Source organism: Gymnoscopelus braueri (assembly GCF_963280865.1).
Source record: "Gymnoscopelus braueri genome assembly, chromosome: 9".
Classification (NCBI taxonomy): Eukaryota; Metazoa; Chordata; class Actinopteri; order Myctophiformes; family Myctophidae; genus Gymnoscopelus; species Gymnoscopelus braueri.
Window position 1 is genome coordinate 36,723,771 of NC_137610.1, and position 20,018 is coordinate 36,743,788.

The window sequence follows — 20,018 nt, forward strand, 5'->3', positions numbered from 1 at the left end:
TTATTGTCATTCTCAATTTAAGAGTTTTCCACCAGCAAATCATGTTTAGATCATGTTAGTACATGTTTTGCTTATGACGCATGCAAATATTTTTCCTGTTTGTTTGTGTTAAGTCCAGGGATTAAAGTTTGAAAGTCACCATGTGGTTTTCTGCACACAATGAGACATTCCTGCACTGGGTCTGGGTAAACATGACGCATACCACACACACATTGCACTTAGGTTTATGAGAGGTTACTCTATATACCAGTGGTTCTCAACCTTTTCAGGCCGTGACCCCCCAAAATAATCATATTTGAACTGGGGACACCCCACCCTGTCCCTGACAAGCACTTGGAATTGTAGGAGTTGAGGCATTACATTTAGTTTGACTCTGTTCCACAGATAAATATTGTGAAAATAGCTGATCTACAAGCTGACAACACCTCGTAATGCGAGGCACAATGTTTGCCTCTTTCTTATGTTATTTGACAATTTGTCCAATGTATGACCAGTTTTTATAGTTTGTTGATTACTTTTGATACAGTTATGTTCTTTTTAAATTTCATTTGTTTTCTTTTTCCCCCTTTGTTTTTGGTTAGAAGTCCTTTTTTGGTTAGAAGTCATCTGACCCCCTGGGGATCCCGACCCACATGTTGAGAACCACTGTTATATAGGCTACGATAAGATGTACATGAACACTTTGTCCTTGAGTGTACCACAGTCAGACAGTTTGTTGAACATTTCCTGTTTATATGATGCCCTAAATAAAATCTTTTCAGGTTCCATTCGTTCTGTTCTGTCCCACTCCCACCAGACAGAACATTAGTTAATAATACACACAATTAACAACACTCTGAACACTGTCTTTCACTAACAATGGTTAGCTATTAGTAGCCTATGTTAGTGTGTCATCAGTCATCACGGTCTCATCACGTCCACTTTATGACTGAATGGTTATTATGTTATTATGATCGAGTGATAGATGAGATGTAGAGCATGTGCGTTGTGCGTGCATCATCACAAACGCCCCTACGCCGATTGGTTGGTTTTCCATGTGGCGACCCCCCACACCCCACCCTCTTCGTCCCCCTCGCCCGATCCCGGCCATCATGCCTTATGGCTATCTAGTCTTCTCCTACTACCTTATATATTTGCTGCCCTGCCTTTTGAGGGCACACCAAGCCAAGATATAACTTTAGCGAATGCGGAACCGGTTGAACTGGTTGTGCATTATGGTTTTGAATGTTTAACCGCTATAACGCATCGTGTGCCAACTGCCAAGAGAAAATAGTCGAATATTTTCTCCACCTCCCTCAACAACAACACCCACTCCTGGCCTGGAAACAAGTTGTTAAATCGACGGGTCGCTCGTAAAAAGGAAAGGAAAACCCCCCACACCGAGGAGGACCTGCCACGGGACTTGGCACAACAACCGCTTTTACCCTGAGCTCGTGTTCTTTTCTTTATCTTCTGCTTGCATTCCCCACAGCTGGTCGCTGGATCGACATTAACAACATGGTGACATTGTCATCTATCGCCAGACCACTAGCTCGTCAGCTTCATCGACAGCTCGCCAGACATGAAGCCAGGAGGAGTCAGCGCTTTATCCCCGTCAGACAATGCAACCTCTCGGCCTGTTCCAGCAAATATGTGCTTTCACAGAGTAAGTAGTTATTATTGGAGCCACACGGGTTTTGTTTAAATTTAGCTGGTGATACACTAGCCCTGAAACATGACTGTCATATCATGAGAGTCATGGATGAACTTCAACCTGGTATTTGCACTTTCTCCATTTACGGCCCGTACATCTACATAAACGTTCAGATGTCAAATATAAAGTGCTTACCCCATGGCCATGGATGTTAACATTGTGTACGGTGCCGCAGAAGTACCCGTATCTTCCGTGTTGTTCAATAAAAAAGCATTTTAATCCGATTGGTGGCCATTTTCTCCGTATTATTGCCATATGCTTTCAACTACGCGACCCTATCGGTAGGGGGTGTATTGCATTCTGATACATTATAACTATGAGAAAATGGCCACCGATCGGATTTAAAGGCTTTTTATTGAGCAATACGGAAGATACGGGTACTTCTGTGGGCCCGTGCAGAATTGTAACATCCCTTGCCATAGTAAGCACTTAATATTTGAAATCTGAACGTTTATGTAGATAAACGGGCCGTAAATGGAGAAAGTGCAAACACCAGGTTGAAGTTCATCCATGTATCGTGTATCCATGCCATGGCTAGTGATAAACGTGCATTATGTTGTTATTGACAGCCATGAATGTGCTGATATACCCATCTTTCCACCACCCTGCTGCTTCACATAGCTTACATGCACATTCGATATCACATACATCGCCAATGTTTTTAATGACTATATAAATGTATAGTAATTGGTTTCGTTTTTGCTCGGTACAGTTTTTAGTTTTTTTTTGTTTGTTTTTCATCTCAAAGCATGCCGAAGAGAGCTGCAAGCGCAGGACTGGAGTTTTTGCATCACTGGATTGGGGTCATGCGTTTTTCTTTATCAGCCACCTCAATGTCGGTCACAACAACGATGTTATAAACAATCCCTCCGGCAAGTTCCGGGTCCAGGCTTTGTCTCTAGACCGTCTATCCTCATATCTCTATGTCTAATATGTCTACGTCTAGAGACGTAGGCATAGAGATATGAGGATAGATCCTTCAATATTGCACTTTTTGTTTTGCTTTTGGACAGTTTCTATTTTCTGAAATTATTTCTTATTACAATTATTTTCTTCCTTTTTGTGTCACCCGGTGTAGTCTAATCTTATCCCCGAGTTTACAAATTGAGGATCTTGTTTGATTAATCAGCATATTAATAGCCGCATGGAGAAAGCAACATCCTATGTAGGCTTATGCATTTGGTAGGCCTTACAGCTACGTAAAATATAATTAATTTGCTTCACATTTCCAAGATGGTTGTTGGAATCTAGATTAGACTTGACTAGAGCATGGGTCTTCAACAGGGGGTCTGGGACTCCTAGAGGGTCCTCAGAGGTACTACAGGGGGCTGCCAATGTTTTGTTTGATAGGAACAGCCCCCCCCCTCCTCACACACACACACGCGCACACACACACACACACACACACACACACACACACACACACACACACACACACACACACACACACACACACACACACACACACACACACTTGTCTCAAAATACACGTTAACAAACTATGAAAGTTAATGAGTAATCAAACAAACAAACAAAAAGACTTAATTTGCACAACACTGATGATAGTGCTGTCAGACGAATCTATGAAGTCGTCTAAGCTACAGCATCACATGGAGACAACCCATAGGCCCAAAGAAAACAATTGTGGAATACTTCCATGCTAGTCTCAGATCTCAATGGTCATCAAACATTGATGAGCCAGTCAGCTAAATTATGGCGAGGTCGCTTGAAAAGCCTCTTATCAAGTTACATGGAAGGCTTTCTTAAAAAAAAAAAAAAAGTGCTCCTCGGAGCACAAGTCTCCGCCAGGTCAGGTAGGTTGTGGTTGTGGGCCAGCAATGTACGGAATTTGCCAATCAGGATGGAATAGGAAAAATCGGATGGATCCGTCTTGATCACATGACCATAGAGATAACGTGTACTGATTTGCGTGATGTTTGGACAAAATCTGTAGGAGCGATATAAAAAAAATGTTTTGCAAAAAATTGCCTCTTGGTGGCGCTATAATAGGGCAATGTAAAAAGGGTGGCATTTGTTCCTCAACGTAGTGAGAATGTGCGGGTCCCTGCTTCGTCTCTCTCTCAGCTAAGGGGATCTAGGCCGGAAAAAAATTTAAGACCCCTGATCGAGAGGAATACTGGTTTCTATTTCATTCTAGTGCTCGCCCCGGAGCGCCCACAGAATGTTGGATACATCCAATCCAATCCTACATTGTCTGGCAAGGCACAACTTTAACACCACACCCCAAATATATATACAAGAACAAACACGCACACACACAAAGATTTTGTCTTGTTCCTCATCTTCTGCCAGCTCAAGCCGCACATGGGGGCTGTTTTAAGTGGAGAAACAGTTAAGGACCACAACACTTTTATGTTCAACCAAGACAACAAACTTGAGTTCATATTTAACTTTAACAAGACTTTTAAAGTGCTGTTTAACCAGCACTCTAAGAGTGCTCACTCAAACTTCCGTCTTGAATAGACCTGTCTGTCCACATGCCTGGCTTTGGATCTGTCTATAGTCTACGCCGCTGTTTGTCAAAACAATTTTGGAGTCACAGACCCATTTTTAGTTTAGTTAAACATTTCCAGTGAATTTTTGGTGTCCCTTTACATTAAAGGTAGGGTAAGTGATATTTTTGTTTAAAAACGTTTTTTTGTTAAAAGGTTATAGCTCTATATTCTGATAGTAATCATTGCTATAGAGTGTTGATTCAGTAACAGGGATCTCCCTGTCTCTCCAGCTCTTTAATAAACAGAAAAGAAATGTTCAGGTAGGTGACAAACTTTCAGCCAATCAGGAGAGAGTACCCATTCATCAGCTTAATGTTTGTAGTGTTCCGACTTCCAATTTTGTCTGCTCATTTATTTCAAGATACTAAACCCCAAACTGCTCCCAATGAGCAGGTTCATGCCTTGCATGGTTTCCTCCTCCATCGGTGTGTGAATCTGTGAATGTAATGCACATTGTAAAGCGATTTACACACAGTATGCTCAGCAAATTAGGAGCCTTCCTTTAATGTGAAGGCGCAGGAATTTGGCTGATAAATCAGTGCCACATAAAATAAATATGAAATGTGTGGGTCCTTAAAAATAAAATAACCTTTCAATATTGTTTTGCAGACCCCTGGGGGGCCCAGTTTGATATTCACTTGTTTACACAACAGTACTGTGTGTGCTCGCTGCTTATTATTCTTTCCACTGAGACAACATTGTTCTGCCCATCTCCACTCCTCATTACAAAATACCTGACTCACAGGGAAGAGATAGGCAATATTTCTATTAACAAATAAACGTAAGCAGTTCCTATCAAGAAAGGTCTCTTAATTGCCGTTACAGAAAATAACAACCCTCTATTTCACACATTTTCAAACTTCTGGCTGCAGATGTTTTGTGTCTCTTATTTTCATAACACTTTTCCTGATAGCCCCCTCATACTCCTCTGGTATAGAGATATCATAAAAAATTGTTTTGGGGCACTCCAGTAGCTTACCCATAATAGTGTGTTGGCCACATGATCGCAATTATGTCCCCAGTTCAATTCTGCCTGGAGACAAGTGTTGGCCTTTCTCAATTTCCTGTCTCCAAACAGTCCTGTCTAAAAAAATATATATAATAATAAAAATCTGGGGGGAAAAGTCCACAAGGAACAGAGCCCCGTAGTTGTGATTATACTGTTGTTGTCTTGTGAATAGACAAACGCCAATCTTGTGGATGACATTTATCCAGTGAGTTACTGTGAATAGGTTGCTAAGCACTTATTTGTGTTGGCCCTAGGAACACAGAGCCAGCCAGACAACTCCCTGTGGAGGAGTCAGTGAAATCTGATGAAGATCGGACCCCAGTCAGACCTGTTCACTATACTGGATGAATAGAGCAGAAAAACAATGACGTATACTGCACTGCACTTGAAAGCAATTAAGGGAGAGAGAGTTCACTTGTACACTTTTTTCCTTTGTTTTAGTTTTTTTCCCAGGAATACAGCGGACTAAAATGTTCAAAACTAAAATGAGAACCGAGAGAAAAACAACTGTGTAAAATATTTATATATATTCTTCTAGATATATTTTTTACAATTTATTGTGGGTGCATTTTACAAGATCCAAATAACAAGAACGAGACAAGTAATTAGAAAGCAGGCCTAAAGACAACTGTTGCCCTGTGTCAGTTGTTTGACCAGTCACGGTTTCTGACCCCCCCCCCCCAAATACTGAGGCTGTGCCAGGACATTCCACGTGTCACTTTTTGTAAAGCCAGCCCACATCTTTCTTATTTTGCCATTTCCTTTTTGGAAGAAAAAAAGACGGGAGCAAAAGGAAATGTTATTACTCATCTGTTCCTTTTCTTTCATTTCCTTTCAAACGGCCTCAAGGAAGGAGAAAGGACGTGTGTGTGTCTCTCTGTGCTTCTGTTAGCAGTGTCAAGGTTTTTGAGACTTATAGACATCATCTATAGAAGGTGACTTTCTCGTTTTGTTTTGTTTTATTTTAAAAAATGGACTGTGTACAAATGCAGGAGGCAGCTGAGAACAACATGAAGAGTAGGTGTCAGCATTTTCCTTCTTTTTGTGTGAAGTGTTCAATAGACAACACTGACTCAGCTGTTAATCTTCTCTTCATCTTTTCTGCTCTGTCTTTCCCTTTGCCCATCTCCCTCTGCCCTCTCTCTTTTCCTCTTCTTTATTTTCACTCCTCTCTTCCAGTGCATCCGATGTGGCAGGAACCCTTGGCAGTGCCAGGAGGTGACCGTCAGTCTCCTATTGACATTGTGGTGCGAAAGAGCGTCTTTGACCCAGAACTGAAGCCTCTCATTGCTGACTATGACCCGAAGACCTGCCAGCAGATCTGGAACAACGGCTATTCCTTCCTGGTGGAGTATCATGACACTACAGACAAATCCAGTAAGTCATGTGTTTTGGTACTGTTCTGTGGTGCTGTGTGTTTAAGGTTGTTCCATGTTGAAATAAACTCCCAGGGGGGGTTCAGATTTTTCAAAGGGATATTGAGCAAGAGGATATCGTGACTTGTGTGCAAGCACATTTTGTACATTTTACGAAACTGCAGTTTTGTAAGGATGATTATATTATCGTCACTGTCTGGCTGCTGCCGACTCGCTGTTGAAGTGTTGTTCAAGTCACACTGTGTAAGGAAAAGAGTAGACTTAAATAACACAAGGAACTGGTTAACAAGAAGAATTAGTTCCTTTTACGGAATGGAGCAGGAAGAGGAAATGGTGAAACAAAAACATATGATTGAATTTAATTCCCTTACACTTCTGAGCTGAAGCTTAAAAGTTAATGCTTTTCACATGCATAGCCTAAATCTTGACATGGGTTAATTCATTTCATATGTTGTATTACCAAGTCCGTCTTGGTAATTCCCTCTCCTCTAAATTCACCCTAGAACTGGAGGGAAGTATATGCAATCAGTCTAGAGCCAGACTGGTATATCGGCAAGACTGATATATTTGCCATTATTTGACTTTTTTGACGACATCGGTACCAGTAATTATGCCGCCTGTGTCCCAATCTTTTACCACTTTCTACCTGGTGTCTTAATTTTTGGCATGTCACTATATAGGAAATTCTTGAAAGTTTTCAAAAATACCAGATCTACAAGCTCACAAGCTTGTGGACTGGCTATTTTTGAAAATGTTTGAATAGCGCGGGTAAATAAAATAATGTTTAGTTCATGTGTTTATTTTTTATCTATCAAAACGTTATGTTATTCTTATAAGAAACTTTAATCAAATCCATGTTTTTTTAAATTGATTAGAACATTTTGCACTTAAATATAGGTCAAAACATGGTCTAGGACTCTCCAAAATTTTGATTGGCATCAGACCCAAAAATCTGTCATTGGTCAGGCTCTAAATCAGTCTACATAAAGCTGGTTGACAAAAACCCGAGCTGCCTCGTGCCACGTGGAAGTGGTGACTGTCATGTGACTTGCATGCTTTATCTGACCTCAAACTGTATTTTAGAATGTCAGTCAATTTATAGAACGCAGGCATAGTCATTGAGCTGCAGTAAAATACTTGGTTTCCTCACTTGACATGACTTATCATGACTCAAATTATAGTTTTTTTTATGTAGAAGTTTATGAACTTTGCAAATCTGAACAATTTATTTTCATATTGATGTTCAGTAGTGAGGGGATTTTGCCACATAAATAGGTCTACTGGACATTCAGATTGAGGTTTTAAACTTTACAGAACAACACAACTCTTTTAATCTGTAGTAGATCAATGCTATCCTCAAATATCTATTTTTTTTATCTGTCTGTGTTTTATTGAGCACTGATAACTCTCTGAGCATTTTACAGGTGCCATTAAGAACTGCAAGGTTATGAGTATTGGTTTACAGTCATATGAATTGTTTTACACAGATCTCTGGGTATCGCTGGCAGAACTGTTTTTCAGAAATGTTCTGCCTTAAAGTGCCTTTGATAAATGTACTTTAAAAAATACTAAAACACAACGCAGGATCCAATACATCTCTAATGTAATTATATAAATATATGCTGACAGGAATGATGACATTAATCTTTCTATTTAACAGAATGTGAAACAGTCACCCCTTTTATATGATTCATGTAGTTTTTTCCATTCTGTTTTCTTCCTTGTTCCTGGTGCAGCGCTGAAAGGGGGCCCTCTGGAGGACAAATACAGGCTGTGTCAGTTCCACTTCCACTGGGGTGAAAGTAACGCCTGGGGGTCAGAGCACACCGTAGACAGGAGGCTATTCCCTGCAGAGGTAGGATATTGGCTTTTCGGAAAGTCATAGCAGAGTAATGGCACTCGAAACGCTTAAAAATTAGGTTGTATTATTGGTGTTGTTGATTGACAACAGAGTTGCAGAGCATCTAAGAAACTGACAGATGTCTGTCAGAACCCAGCTTGATTACGATGGATTTGTCTCATTTGTAATAACCAAAAGTACAGAGAAGTCTCCACTCTCTGCTGAACCTTGCCTTGTTAGTATGAGTATACGGCATTATACATAATGCTACACATAGGCCCACAGAGGTGGCACTCGGCACTCGGCAGTCATTGGATCACTGTAGCGCGCTATACACTGAGGTGGTAGACACATGGATAACAGCCAAGTGCACATGGTGGTTTGTGATGTGTGTCTCTGTCAGGCATGTGAATGGAAAGTTCAGCACATCAGAGGACAGGCAATGCAGACAGACAGACAGACAGACATAATGTATATATATAGCAGACAAGACATGTTGTGAGCTTGTAGATCAGCTATTTTTGGTGCGCGACACCAGTGCGCAACTAGTAAGTATGAATCACCCTTAATATGACATACGTGACATTGCCTTTTCTCTTCACCCGTCTGCCGGTGAGTTTATGCGAACGTCAACGTCTTTACTGTAAGTCCCACCTACCTCGTTCTTGCAACACGGAAACACTATTTTCATGTATTGTTTCATGAAAGCTCCATTGCATAACAAGCCAATGTTACAGTGTGTGCCCGTGTGTGAGTTTCTGACAAGCCCATATTGGGGATGGATGAATGATGGGAATGTACCCATGCCATGGTTCACATCTCTCCACACACTCGGGTGTCGTGTATTGTGGAAAGAGGATCACATTACAGTCCAACTGGCTGATGACATTGTTCCGTCTGTTCACTGGAGTGCTTGCGTGTGTGTATTTGCAAGCATGTCTTTTGTGTGTGTGTGTGTGTGTGTGTGGCTTTGTGTGACTGTTCAGGACTGATCCGCAGTCATCAATGATATAGCAATGATATAATGTAGACCTCATTGTCTTTACTGAGGAGTCATCACAGTCATCATAGCCAGACTGTGCTTGATATAGTTCTACAATGTAAGCCAGTATTAATCCCTTTTCAGTAAACGGGATAGCACAGTACATCTGTGGCTGGGTACAGCCATTTATGATGCCATGACGATTTCAAATTTAAAATCAAGCTGAATCTAATTTGCCCTTAAAGAGAGAGGATTTAAGGGAGCCTAAACCAAACCCTGATCCTTATTTGACCGCTTAGCGGCCGCACCTCTAAAATAGATGTACTGTATATGTGTGTGTGATAGTGCTGCACAATTAATCGAAAAAAGATTGTGATCTCAATTCAGACACCTATGTAATCTCGATTTTAAATTATGACGATTTTTTTTTTCAATTAAATTTTTTATTTTTTTGCTTAATATTTTTATATTTACAAGAGAATTGTGTGAGAATCGTGTGAGAATAGTGATCTCAATTCTTATGGAGGAAAATCGTGATTCACATTTGAGCAAGAATCGTGCAGCACTAGTGTGTGACTGTGTGTGTGTGTGTGTTACAGTGAATGCGGGAAACCCGTGAAATTAGGAAAAGCTGAATGAGGAGCGCTTGTTTTTCGGCGTGAGACAGAGCTGGCGGGAGGCTTCGATGCTGCTGTGGTACAAAACGACCGCTCTCCTAACAGCTAACAGCAAACACAACAGTTTAGCAATTATTTTGTGTTTTAAACACTCTTTATCGTTTCCATTTCTGCTGGCACCAAATATTTCTTATGGTGTTGGTAACTCACATTAAGCATATCAACATCTAGAATCACTTGCTATTTTTTTATGACTGCAACTCAGTTTGTGTAGCTGTCTTGTAAGTAGGCCTCTGACTGTAAAATGATAGCAGTCAGAATGCAATCACTTGTCTCCAATTCCAGGGTTATGTGAGTTCCTATCTCCTCCTTGAGTGGATCTATGATCCCAACAGAGGGAAATAGGATCTTTCTGTTAGTGTCAGTGCTGGCTGGCAGGCTAATAGGCATGTGGTTTGTTTAGGGTCTGTTGTAGGCATGAGATTGATGGGAAACGGTCGTAGAGTCTGGAAGGTTGGATGTTTTCAGACTGTAATGAAGAAAGGAAGACATATGGAATGTTTTAGAAATACGTTTGTTTGGCAGTAGATACATAATCCTAAACACTTAAATTTGACTGGTGACATTATTGTCTGTAGTAGTTTGTTGGCTGTTGTTTTACGGCATGGCTTGGCTACACAGAGGCGTGCCATCTAGAAGAGGGTCTGTGTGTCTGTTTGTCCGGAGCTAATCTTGCAAACCACTGCATCGGTCATCGCCAAATTGCATGTGCACACCGCCAGTAAGCTTAGCTCAAGTACTTATTTTCACATTTCATTTATGCTGACATGGAAGTCAATGGGGCACTGATCAGGCTGAATCCTTTACCAAATTGGAGTCATAGACGACTAATGTCACAGGCTGGCCGGAATCCACTCGGTTCCCATGTGGATCCCGAGATCGACATGATTAGATTTTTCTTGTCTACCACGTTCACGGGAAACAATCTATAAGACATGCACACACATGAATACCTGTTTAGTCTCTCATATTTTATTCATGGATTGTTTGTATGTACTCTGTATATTCCCAGCTCCATCTGGTCCATTGGAACTCAGACAAGTACAGTCTGTTTGAGGAAGCCGTGATGGAGAACAACGGGCTGGCTGTTCTAGGTATTTTCCTCAAGGTAAGCACAGGTACACACATACACAAGTAAGCAGATGCTGAGACTATTATGGTTGCAATGGCATTGGGTTAAGTCAATAGCTTTAGTCTCATATGTCACATAATTTTGCTCAGGTCATTATTGCAAATGAGAAACCGTGTGGATGGGATGTTATGCCTGATTTATGCTTAGTTACATGCTGTGTCATGCTCACAACGCATTGTTCTGCGCCAAGTTGTGAGCTTGTAAATCAACACTTTGCATTGGGAAGTGGACCCACTATGGTGTGTCCATGGCAAATCGATGTGACAGGCTCGCAAATCACCCTTGTCAACTTGTTAATAATAGTTAATTGGCATGTATTTGTGCTTGTTAAAAGCAACATTGTATTAAGACTTGACAGTACTTTGGATACAAAATCAAAATGTGTGAAACAAAACAGTTTGTATGATGAATTAAGGTTCTTTGCATGGAAGTGTGAATGAAGTTCATTGCATATGTGCTATGTACAACTTTACGCTAATATGTGTGTTCTTAATCCTTCTTTAGGTGGGAAAGAGACACGAGGGACTTCAAAAGCTAGTGGACGCCCTGCCTGCAGTTAGACACAAGGTCAGAACACACATGCACACAGACATACAAGTTACCTTTTTAGGCAGTGTGCTGCAGACGAACACTCTGAACTGTGGTAAGCTAGCAAATGCTCTTAGCAAGACCCTAAGAGAGAAAATGAGACAAACAGAGAGCACAGAATTGAGATTGTGAAATAGAGTACAGGAGCTGAAGAGCAAAAAATATGTTAGTTGAGTTTAAGTTAATCAGTCTGCCCTTCCTGTTGACCGAAATCGTATCTTTCTGTCGTTATATGCTTATCTCCAAGCACGCCTGATAATGTTTGTCTTCATTTCTCAACTGTAAATTTGTGTTACCAAGATAAGTATTTATGTTGGCAAGAAGAAGTGTTTTCCTAAAAAAGACTTGAAGTGTGGTGATGTTGTTTTTCCCTATACCACCTCGCCACACCTTGGCAGCAGTGGCTCAGGAGGTAGAATGGCCGTCTGGGAGCTGGAAAGTTCCTGGATCGATCCCCAGCTCCCTCTGGCTTCATGTCCAAAGTATTCTTGAGCAAGATACTGCTCCCGATGAGCAGGCTGGTGCCTTGCCTGTTATCAACAGCTTTGTTCCTGTTCCCCTGTTGCCTACAAACATTGATGATCACAGGTAAAGATAACCTGTGTGTGTGTGTGTGTGTTTGTATCTACCAATCTACCAATAGGACAGTGTCGTAGAATTCAACAAGTTTGACCCTGCCTGTCTGCTGCCCACCAACATCGATGATTACTGGACGTATCATGGCTCTCTAACCACACCCCCTCTGACAGAGGCTGTCACCTGGATCATTATGAAGCAGCACATAGAAGTCAGCCATGACCAGGTGTGTTAACTGTTACTTTGTAGCACTTAATTGTTTTGTAATCCTATTTACTTGACCGTTTACCCTGTTGTTGGTTGACTAGAGCTTGTGCCACTTTGTAAGTCTCTCTGAATAAGAGCATCTGCTAGATACCTAAGATTGTAAGTGTAAAGTGACTTGTTTGTCATTTTCGATATAACTTAGCTTCTCTCGATCCGCCATGTCTGTTGTCCTTCAGCTGGCGGTGTTCCGGAGCCTTCTGTTCACCTCAGCAGAGGAGGAGGTGCAGAAAAGCATGGTCAACAACTTCCGGGTGCAGCAGCCTCTGTGTGGACGCCCCGTCCGCTCCTCATTCACCCCCTTCCTGCAAGGGGCACCACCTGCTGAGGGGGACCCGCACACCCACTGAGGCTGGTGGACAGACAGACAGACAGACAGACACGCACACACAAACACATGCACACACGCACACATGCCACACACTCCTTACCAATATACACACCCCTGGGAGATCTCAGCACTCAGGGGTGAACAAAGTCTTAACTTTTGACTCTTTGTCCATCTGCCCAGCTGGCTTTTGTCACTGTTCCTGTGGGAACCGTGGTATGCGTTTGTGGCATTAGGAACATTACCATTTTACATTAGCAACTGTGTTGCTATGCCACTTTAAAACATCGGTACTTCTACAAAAGGAATGCATTTTAAGGTAATTTAACCAACCAGGGATGATGATGATTGTGGTGGTGGCGGTGGTGGTGGTTGCTGCTGTGGGGGAGATGGGACAGTAATATCTTTTATGCATTTTATCAATCTGACAATATTTATTATGCTCTTACACCAACCCTTTATCCTCCTTTCAGGATAAAAGCGCCTTCTGCTGGCCATAGTCACTATTACAACAGTGGCTGTGATTTACATATTTTTTGGTAAATCCTGTGGTATTTTACACATTTACCACAGGATGTGGAGGTTAGAGCTCTCTCACGTTTACGCCTCACCGCCCATGAGATTCTAAGTGAACTGATTTAGTAGCGTGCATCTCCGATAGAGTGAATATATAATATATAGGTGCACTTTTTTTATCATTGCTTTTATCAATAATCTACCGAGGTAAATGGAAAGTACGTGTCCTGTTACCAAGACATTGTTTTCATAGTTTACTAAGGGGAATGAATTGTACTGTACAGTTGAGTGGTTTAAACATTGACTGCCACTGTGGAAATAATCAGATATTGACCACATCAAGTAGCCTGGTCGGCTACTTTACAGTTTTTACAGGATTTAAACATCCAAATGCTTAGATTTAAAGGAACTCCACTGTGGTTTAGTAATGTCTGCTATTAGACAACAACTGTCTAAACCCTGGTTTCTTTGCACACACAAACATGCCAGGTTACAGTAGCGCACACCTTTATTTTAGCAATGTTGAATTCATTGATCCGTTCTCTTCCATGACTCAGTCTTACAGCAGAGTAGGTACCATAACCATAGTGCCTTTAATGTTCTTTCTATTTCATGACTCACTGCCATGGGCCAAGTTTCCAAAATGCATATTAACATGGAAAGCATCCCTGTTCCACTATGATGTGAGTATAGTCAGAACGTTCTCGAACACTGGAACAATGCTACCATGATATTGGTAAGCATTGCCATGTTCATCCACGTTGGATTTCCAGTACAATGTCACTTAGATGACTAGAATCTGGTGCTGCTACTACTAGAATAAATCACTCTGAGCATTAGTCTAGTGGGGTTTATGTACTGGAATAGATTTTTTTATTTTGGTAGAAAAATAATGGGCTGGCCACAAAACACAGGACAAATCAAATGTCTTTCTTGGTGTGTGAATTGATTTTAAAAAGTGATATTTATGAGATACAGTGTATTAACTGTCATAAACTGCTGTTTCCTACATTATTTTTTAAATTACGTCAAAACGCACAACAGATCTCTACCAAGAGTGATTTTGGTAGATCCATATGAGGGATGGAAGTAGAACTAGATAAAACAGGCTGTATACAGTACCGGGACCAATCAACAACTAGCTTGTTATCTGTCAACTCAAAGCACACCTGTACAAAGTTAAATGGTAATATTGGTTTCCACTTTTTCAGCTACTTTAGTTATGCTTCATTTACTTCATGGAGAGCTTCCATAGCCTTCAAATTAGAAATTGGACATCATAAATTAGGAACAATCTATCATAACTATGTTTATTTTCTTTGTCATAGATGTATTGTATATAGATGAAGTATTTTCAATCCTTTTGTTATAAAGGTATTATAATTGTTTTCTCAACGTAGCTAACTACCAGCTATGCTATATAATGTTAAGATTATCAAATGCAATAATCTTTAACCTTGCATCATGCAATACTCTGAAACCTTGTAATGCAACCTATTTGACCTACATCACAACCACAACAACCACAAGTTGCTACCTGGGTGTGCCTTATTCAACACAACAACATTGCAGAGAAAGAGAAACACGCAGAGAGAGATAAAGTAGAAAGAGAAGCTGATCCAAAGAGAGTGACAGGTAGAAGAGGGGTGGAGTGAACTGCTGTAGAGAGGAACCTTTGATGTTAACAGGGGTTGGCTGAGTTTGAGTACGGCGGGAAAGACAGACAAATCATTTATGTAAATGTGGTGGTCGGTTGGGTTTATGATCCGTGGTGTCAAAGAGGAAGAGGTTACGGTTGTCGTTTGTCAGTGACAATGCCTCTGTTAAAACCTCCTGCAGTGCAGCCTCTCCAAATGAAAGAGCCACACATGCACATAGTAGCCCCTCACTATCGTCTCCTTCATGTAAACCTTCTTGTTGCTCATAAACCTCACAGAAAACATGAAACAAAGACTATATACACACAAAACCCCTGCAGCCCGTCACACATACTCATACCCTCTGCCAACCCCCGTGCAGCTCTCTTCAGTGGTTCCTCCCATAGTAGGCAAGCCTTTTGCTTCATAGCTGAGGCCTAGTGTGAGGCCATGCATTGAAAACACTATGCTAACTGAACATGTGTGAAAGGTTGCTTTAGATGCTAACGTTGGTTTTGCTGGCGTGATGATAATCCATTCTGAAGGCTTTAGACACACTAGATAAACAATGAAGGGGCCAGAGGGAAAAGGCTGGAAGTTTGAGAACAGTTGTTGAAGTATGAAACATTTAATATTTGCATTTTCTTCACTTTGTGCATTTTAAGCCTATGATTTTGGGAATGTTCATCATATACATTTTGATACTGTTCATCAGTAACCTCATAGGGCATATTGGTAGTTTGCTGTTTTTTGCTGGATTTGGTGTTTTGTGTGTCATAGAAACTTGGTGGCAAGGGACCCAATATTGCCTTCCCATTGTACAGGAGTATTTCATTGATTCATTACACATGTATGCACTATGTTTTTTTTTATCATGTATTACAGCTTATTATAATGTTTCCTTTCATTCAATACATTGTATTGTTTTGCCATAATTACAGTCCATCAAAGCTATCGATGCCACTGTAATGTATTTGCAGTTTTTATTATCTCTGCCATGAGCACTTAAAGCTAGAGCAAGGGATAATATGATCACAGCTGACATTCAATTGACTTCCTCCAGAGATGTACACAAGAATGAGATGCTGACACTGAAAAATCTCTTGTTATAGAACATAATCTCTATGCACCTGCACCAGGGGGAGCTGAAAATCTCCCTGTCATGTTGCATCTTTGGTGGGAGCCTATCTTATGTTATGTTGTGTTGCTAAAGTGTACCTTTCCATAAAGTGTAATCTCACACACAGTCAAACATCCATTTTTGATACCTCCTTCTCCCCTTACTCTCGTTCTCAGTTATGTTTTTAGCAGGTGTGCTCCACGCTTGTGGAATGTAGTTGTGTATGCTGTTGTACACTATGTTGTATGTAGAACATACTCTTGCTGTTTATTTGCTCAACGGGCAGCTAACATTCCTGCCCCATGGGGCTTTTTGAGGCCCTTTCTCATCCCAACATGCCTTGCTCCACCGGGCGACTTCTCATTGGACCAGTCCAGCTGTGTATCTAGGAAGTGTTTTGCTCCCTCAGATCCTAGCTCTCTGGGGGAATGCTGTAAACTACAACCAATGTGCACATTGACCAGGCAACATGGATGTACAGAAAAAAATATATATTTTAACAAATTCTTTATGAGATATATGAATATAATGTAAAATAAAAAGTAACGTGATGTGAGAGTATATGTCTCTGAATGCTTTTGCTTATTGAGTTATGTTTCACATATGGAGAAGGAAATTCTACTTGGTTCAAGTGATATAAAATTAAGCTAGTATGAAATCAGGACAACAATTATGCAACATGATTAAATTTTCATTAAACATTGTGGACATGAAAAGGATTTATGGTACAATAGGGTGTCAGAAATACAATAAAATTGCTGTGGACAAGGTGAGCATGAGGAGAACATGAAGCTCATGATGATAGTTTCTTTGCATAATGATAGGCAAAATCAGAAGCGAAAACTAGCTGAGTTGTGAGGGGTGGATATGTAACACAAAGCACACAAAATAAAAGAGCTGTGTGCGTGCGTATGTGGGTGTGTGTGTTCCTGACAGGCCACATTTGGGGATAAATGTTGGACAAACCAGTTAATTGGGGACATAAAATGTCAAATTGGAGACCATCCCCTATTAGATTTTATTGCAGTTTCATAAGTTTAGGGTTAGACATGTACGGTATTTGTTATGGTTAGATCGGTCAGGGTTAGGGTAAATGGAAATTAAAGTCAAAGTAATGTCCCTAAAAGTTACACCGTATGTAACATTAAAAGACTTCTTAGCCAGATTGGACTGGAGTCCCACAGGGTTCTATACTAGGCCCCCTCCTTTTTCCCTCTACACCAAATCTCTTCACCAAAAATAGCTGATCAGCAAGCTCACAACGCGTTAGGTTGGCTATTTTTGCTGAATGTTCTCCCCAGAATAGCAACGCTATAGGGACGTGGTTAAAAAGGTGGAGTTGTACAAAATGTCCCAAGTATCTTGGGAATACATAGGTCCCCATTGTTGTACTAACAGACCCACCAGACCCAAATCCAGGACGGAACAGAGTTGAGAATAGAGCCCCCTTGCTCACTGATCTCTGTACATCCCTCCCTCCCCCACTGATACCTTTGAAGCCTCTTGAGGGGATGTTTGGGGCCCCATCAAAGTTCCTGGGGGCCCCGTGGGTGGAGTGTTTACACTATTTTACTCACTGTTGCTCAGGCCTGGCTTGAGTTGGATCTCCAATTGATTCAAACCAAAGAACGGTAGTTTCAAACAGATTTCTAGATGCTGTTTATTGTCCTTGGCTGTAGGGGAGAGACGTCTGGGCCTGGATGGACAAACCATTCAGTCTCAGAGTTTCCCCTGATTGTAGTCTGGACAGTCTGAATGGAGACCATCTGCTTTGAAATTCTGTGTGTGTGTGTGTGTGTGTGTGTGTGTGTGTGTGTGTGTGTGTGTGTGTGTGTGTGTGTGTGTGTGTGTGTGTGTGTGTGTGTGTGTGTGTGTGTGTGTGTGTGTGTGTGTGTGTGTGTGTGTGTGTGTGTGTGTTTTCAAGGTGTCTGTCTGTCTTTAGCTGGTAGCAACATGCAGTGACATTCTTGTCCTCCAGGCTTTCCTCAACATTGTGCATACAAATACAAAATAAGATCAAAGGCCTAAATAAGTTAGAAGAATAACTAAGTTAAGACAACACAATGAATCTGTACAATCTGTAAGCACTCAAAAATGCTGTCCACCAAACCAAAAATCCACCCCTCCATGAAAACTAAAGACTTGCAGATTACAGATACAGGATTATTTTGTTGCACACTGAGGGAGGGCAAGGTCTGGTTGCCAAGAGATCAAGTCAGATCCATAGTTAAAGCTACAGTCTGTGACTTAAAGAATAAAGCATTATTTTTTACCAAACAATGTATGGTAGAGTATGTTAATACAATATAACTACCACCTCTGCAGTGATTGCTGCTCTTCCATTAAGAAATGTTAAAGGATCTACACCATGAATAAAAAAAAAAAAATTATAATATTTAATATCATATTGTTTATGTCCCTCAAACGTTTTTCAAAAGGTTTGAGCCTAAATCAAGCCTCAGATATACTCATTCCAACTAACTTCTCTCTGGCTTATAAAGCACTTTCACCTGCAATATCACATTGTCCTGTTTGGCACGGGGCGCTATTGAGCCAGTTTTGTTGCATTGCTTCTCTCGTTGTTCACTATGGGAAACAGCGCCCTCCGGCGATGATACAGAAGCTTCACATTCACTCCCTCAGGGCCAAAACCCTTTTTGTCCCGATGGGCCTTTCGTCGCTTCCCGGCAGCCTCCTCGCCCGAGGGCATAAGAGGAGCAGGAACGCGGAAGTCATCCTCTTTGTTCCTTCTGCCAAGCGTGTGAAGGAGCTCCACACTCTAAAGAATCGAGGTTGCGGGTTTCTACAAGCTCAATAGCGACGGGTTGGATCCCAGTCCACTGAGTTCCCCAACCTTTCTCCCTCTAACTACTATTTTCCCGGCGTGGAAAACTCCGCTAACTTGTTAGCTCTTCTCCATGGATCGACGGGACCGTCCAGCCGTCGCCGATCGCCGACAGCTGGAGACCAGCATGGACCTTCCCCCGCGGCGTTGCGGCTCCCGTTCATGCTCCCAGCCTCTCGAGGAATGGGACCAGCATGACCACTGCGTTAGCTGCCTGGGGCTCGCACACACTGAGGACGCCGTCTACGGCGACCCGAGATGCTACGAGTGTGCAGGCTTGCACACCTCCGAGCTTAGGGAAAGGTTCAACAGGGCCCAGAGGCTCTTCCTACCACCACGAGCCATGTTTGAGAGCTGCGAGGACGAGTACGACGGAGACCGCCGCTACTATTCCTCTCGACGATCGGCGGACCGAGGGCCAGCTAGCCTAGCCGCCGTATGGGAAGAACGTCGGCGGCCCCGAGCGTCAGCAACAGCCGGCTCTGCACGAGCTCTGGAACCTCCGAGGTCTACTCTACACCCCCGCTCACGCTCTCCTACATCCAGGGCACCCTACGAGGGCAGCGAGCCCCACGTGGATCCCCCTCTCTCCCCACATGATGGCCGCAGCAGCAGCGCCGAGCATCGAGCGGCTCTTCGCTACTACTCCCCGCCGGTGAGTGTTGATGGCGATGCCGATAACGGGGCCATCACCTCTTACCATGACGATATTGACGATTTCCAAGTCGTCGATGAAGTCCAGGGGGACGGGGAGGTCGTCCTCCACGACGCTGACGCCACGGATGACCGTGACCCCCCAGTTCTCGGCCCACCTGAAGCGAGGACCCTTCTCCCTGTTACTATGCCTGCGGTGGCGGCTGCGGCTCAGCCTGGCAGCATTCTCCCACCAGCCGAAAAAGGTGAGACCACTTTACTGGAG

At 42.1% G+C, this 20,018-nt stretch overlaps 1 protein-coding gene across 4 annotated transcripts; it reads left to right on the top strand.

Annotated features, from left to right (window-relative positions):
* Positions 1-1,088: 1,088 nt before the first annotated feature.
* On the top strand, positions 1,089-16,821 carry ca5a (carbonic anhydrase Va). 4 transcript variants are annotated; one of them, XM_080436848.1, is made up of 8 exons: positions 1,089-1,645; positions 6,398-6,595; positions 8,331-8,449; positions 11,106-11,201; positions 11,730-11,792; positions 12,457-12,615; positions 12,833-13,532; positions 13,564-16,821. In XM_080436848.1, the coding sequence occupies exons 1-7, from the start codon at positions 1,498-1,500 to the stop codon at positions 13,001-13,003; spliced, it is 954 nt and encodes a 317-aa protein (XP_080292974.1). In that variant the 5' UTR covers positions 1,089-1,497; the 3' UTR covers positions 13,004-13,532; positions 13,564-16,821. The 4 variants fall into 4 exon arrangements, with proteins under 4 accessions (XP_080292974.1, XP_080292973.1, XP_080292976.1 ...); XM_080436847.1 differs by having other exon boundaries at positions 12,833-13,520; positions 13,555-16,821; XM_080436850.1 differs by lacking the exon at positions 1,089-1,645 and adding an exon at positions 4,163-4,316 and having other exon boundaries at positions 12,833-13,520; positions 13,555-16,821.
* Positions 16,822-20,018: the final 3,197 nt, after the last annotated feature.

Excerpts from the sequence above, each read along its gene's own strand:
- ca5a (XM_080436848.1), top strand. The coding sequence starts at position 1,498 with ATGGTGACATTGTCATCTATCGCCAGACCACTAGCTCGTCAGCTTCAT. Across the intron at positions 6,596-8,330 it reads TGACACTACAGACAAATCCA|CGCTGAAAGGGGGCCCTCTG; the intron begins GTAAGTCATGTG and ends TTCCTGGTGCAG. Across the intron at positions 8,450-11,105 it reads GGAGGCTATTCCCTGCAGAG|CTCCATCTGGTCCATTGGAA; the intron begins GTAGGATATTGG and ends GTATATTCCCAG.